This window comes from Myotis brandtii, unplaced genomic scaffold, assembly GCF_000412655.1.
Source record: "Myotis brandtii unplaced genomic scaffold, ASM41265v1 scaffold115, whole genome shotgun sequence".
Taxonomy (NCBI): domain Eukaryota; kingdom Metazoa; phylum Chordata; class Mammalia; order Chiroptera; family Vespertilionidae; genus Myotis; species Myotis brandtii.
Genome location: NW_005353967.1, coordinates 8464205 through 8466070, shown reverse-complemented (window position 1 = coordinate 8466070; position 1866 = coordinate 8464205). Strand labels below are relative to the sequence as shown.

At 47.4% G+C, this 1866-nt stretch overlaps 1 protein-coding gene across 4 annotated transcripts in view; it reads right to left on the bottom strand.

Moving 5' to 3' along the window:
- Nucleotides 1-1866, bottom strand: part of LOC106728034 — a 95576-nt gene that overhangs the window by 41361 nt on the left and 52349 nt on the right. For 2 of the 4 annotated variants that reach the window (XR_001364280.1, XM_014548851.1), the window contains one exon: nucleotides 134-828. The exons of 1 other annotated variant lie outside the window; for it this stretch is intronic. Coding sequence is in view for 1 of the 3 variants with exons in the window: in XM_014548851.1 (XP_014404337.1) it covers nucleotides 822-828 (7 nt within the window). In the remaining 2 variants the exon portion in view is untranslated. Of the gene's footprint in view, nucleotides 1-133; nucleotides 829-1866 lie in introns of those variants that run through there. One more of the 4 variants, XR_001364284.1, reaches the window with a different exon arrangement.

The following is a 1866-nucleotide window of genomic DNA, read 5'->3' as shown; positions in this document are numbered from 1 at the left end:
TTTTTACAGAGAGGAAGGGAGAGGAATAGAGAGTTAGAAACACCGATGAGAGAGAAAGAAACATCAGCTGCCTCCTGCACACCTCCCACTGGGGATGTGCCCGCAACCAAGGTACATGCCCTTGACCAGAATTGAACCTGGGACCTTTCAGTCCGCAGGCCAATGCTCTATCCACTGAGCCAAACCGTCTAGGGCTGGACTGCTGTTCTTGATGGCAGGATGTTAAAGAATGCTGGGTGAAGCTTAGAAAGTGCTACAGGCCCATAAGAATGCTCTTCTATTTCGAAGGATCTTGGAAATAAATCTCTTGATAATTTACATCAGTTGATCAGCTTTTCTATGAGATAAGAGGCTTCCTGAATAATCTGACATGAATGTACTTAGAGTCTCTGGGCTTTTCAAGCAAAGGACATGGATAGCCTCGGATCTGAGCTCCCCTCCGCACTGCCGGCGGGAGTCAGGCTCCCTGCGTGACTCCTCGTGCGGGGACCAGGCAGGGAGCCCTGAGCGCGCAGGTGACCAGCCTGGTTTCCAGACTGACCGAGGGTTCAGACACAGGCTCTGCTCCTGGGAACCTGGCAGCTCCCCGCTGCCGCCGGGGACAACAATGCCACACAGCGTGCGGGAGAGACTCCGACCCGCCAGGCGTGCCCGGAGCGAGCTGTGACGGAGGGGAATTCTCCAGAATTCATCTCAGGTATGAGGCAGAGTACCTGGATCTGAGCTGCTGGGACGCCACCGGCTGAGAGCGAGCATGCTTCCTCCTCGGGTCTAATTTCAGCGATTATTCCTTCCAGCCGTGCGCCGCCATCCGACCGATTTCAGTTCCTGGGGATTAAACAGTTTCTGAAGGTTGTTATCACTCCCCTTCAGTGGAGCATATCTGCGAACACCTTTCTGGGTAATTACCGTGGCCCAGTGATTGGGCCATCACCACAGAGTGATTTTAAACCACACACACAAACACACACACACACACACACACACACACACACCCCTCCAGTGTGTTCCTCCGTCTTCGTGTTGTCTTTCCATTTTCAAAGCCCAGTGGTTTGAGAGAGACAGGAGAAGGACGAAATAAGAAGACATATGGTAGCGCTTAAATTATTCCCTGAAAGGGAAAGTGTCCAATATGAAATTATTCAGTCTTTCTACTATTCTGGGATGGGGAGGGAGGCATTTCAACCAAGAAAATCATAGTATACCCACAATGCCCAGAGGAGAAGTGAATTATATTATCAACTTCCAAATACAGTCAGCAATATTTCACCAGAAAAGCTGCTTTGCAAAAATTAAACCTTTAATGTTTACACTGGGAAATACTTCCAGTCCTTCTCTGCCATCTTCTCCAGCCCCCTGCACACACGTGTGTGTACACACTTACACACACACACACACACACACACACTCTCTTTTTCTTTCCAGGATCCTCTTTGTTTTGTTCACCTCTATTATCCTAACATGTACACAGAGGTGCCCAAAATGTCTCCAAAAGAAAAAATTACACAAAGTCAAATTTTGTCTCTTGTTTTTCAAAATTTTCTAACCCATAGACTCAACGGATGTAAGCCATGGAAAATGGCAGCCAGAGGAAATCATTGATACAATTTCGTGTGCTCTTTTTTCATCTAAATTGATAAGAAGAGGAGGGAAGTGGGGGTTGAGTTTCGGTTTCCTGTTATTTTCCTGTTATTTTTATGCAATTTCAACCCATTGGACCCAGTTTTAGGCATGTTATATAAAGCTTTTATGAAAAGACCAGAGGCCCAATGCACAAAATTCGTGCAAGGGGCTTGGCCCTCGCAGCCCTGGCTTTGTCCAGAAGGTCGTTCAGCTGTCTGGTCTAATTAGCATATTATGCTTTTA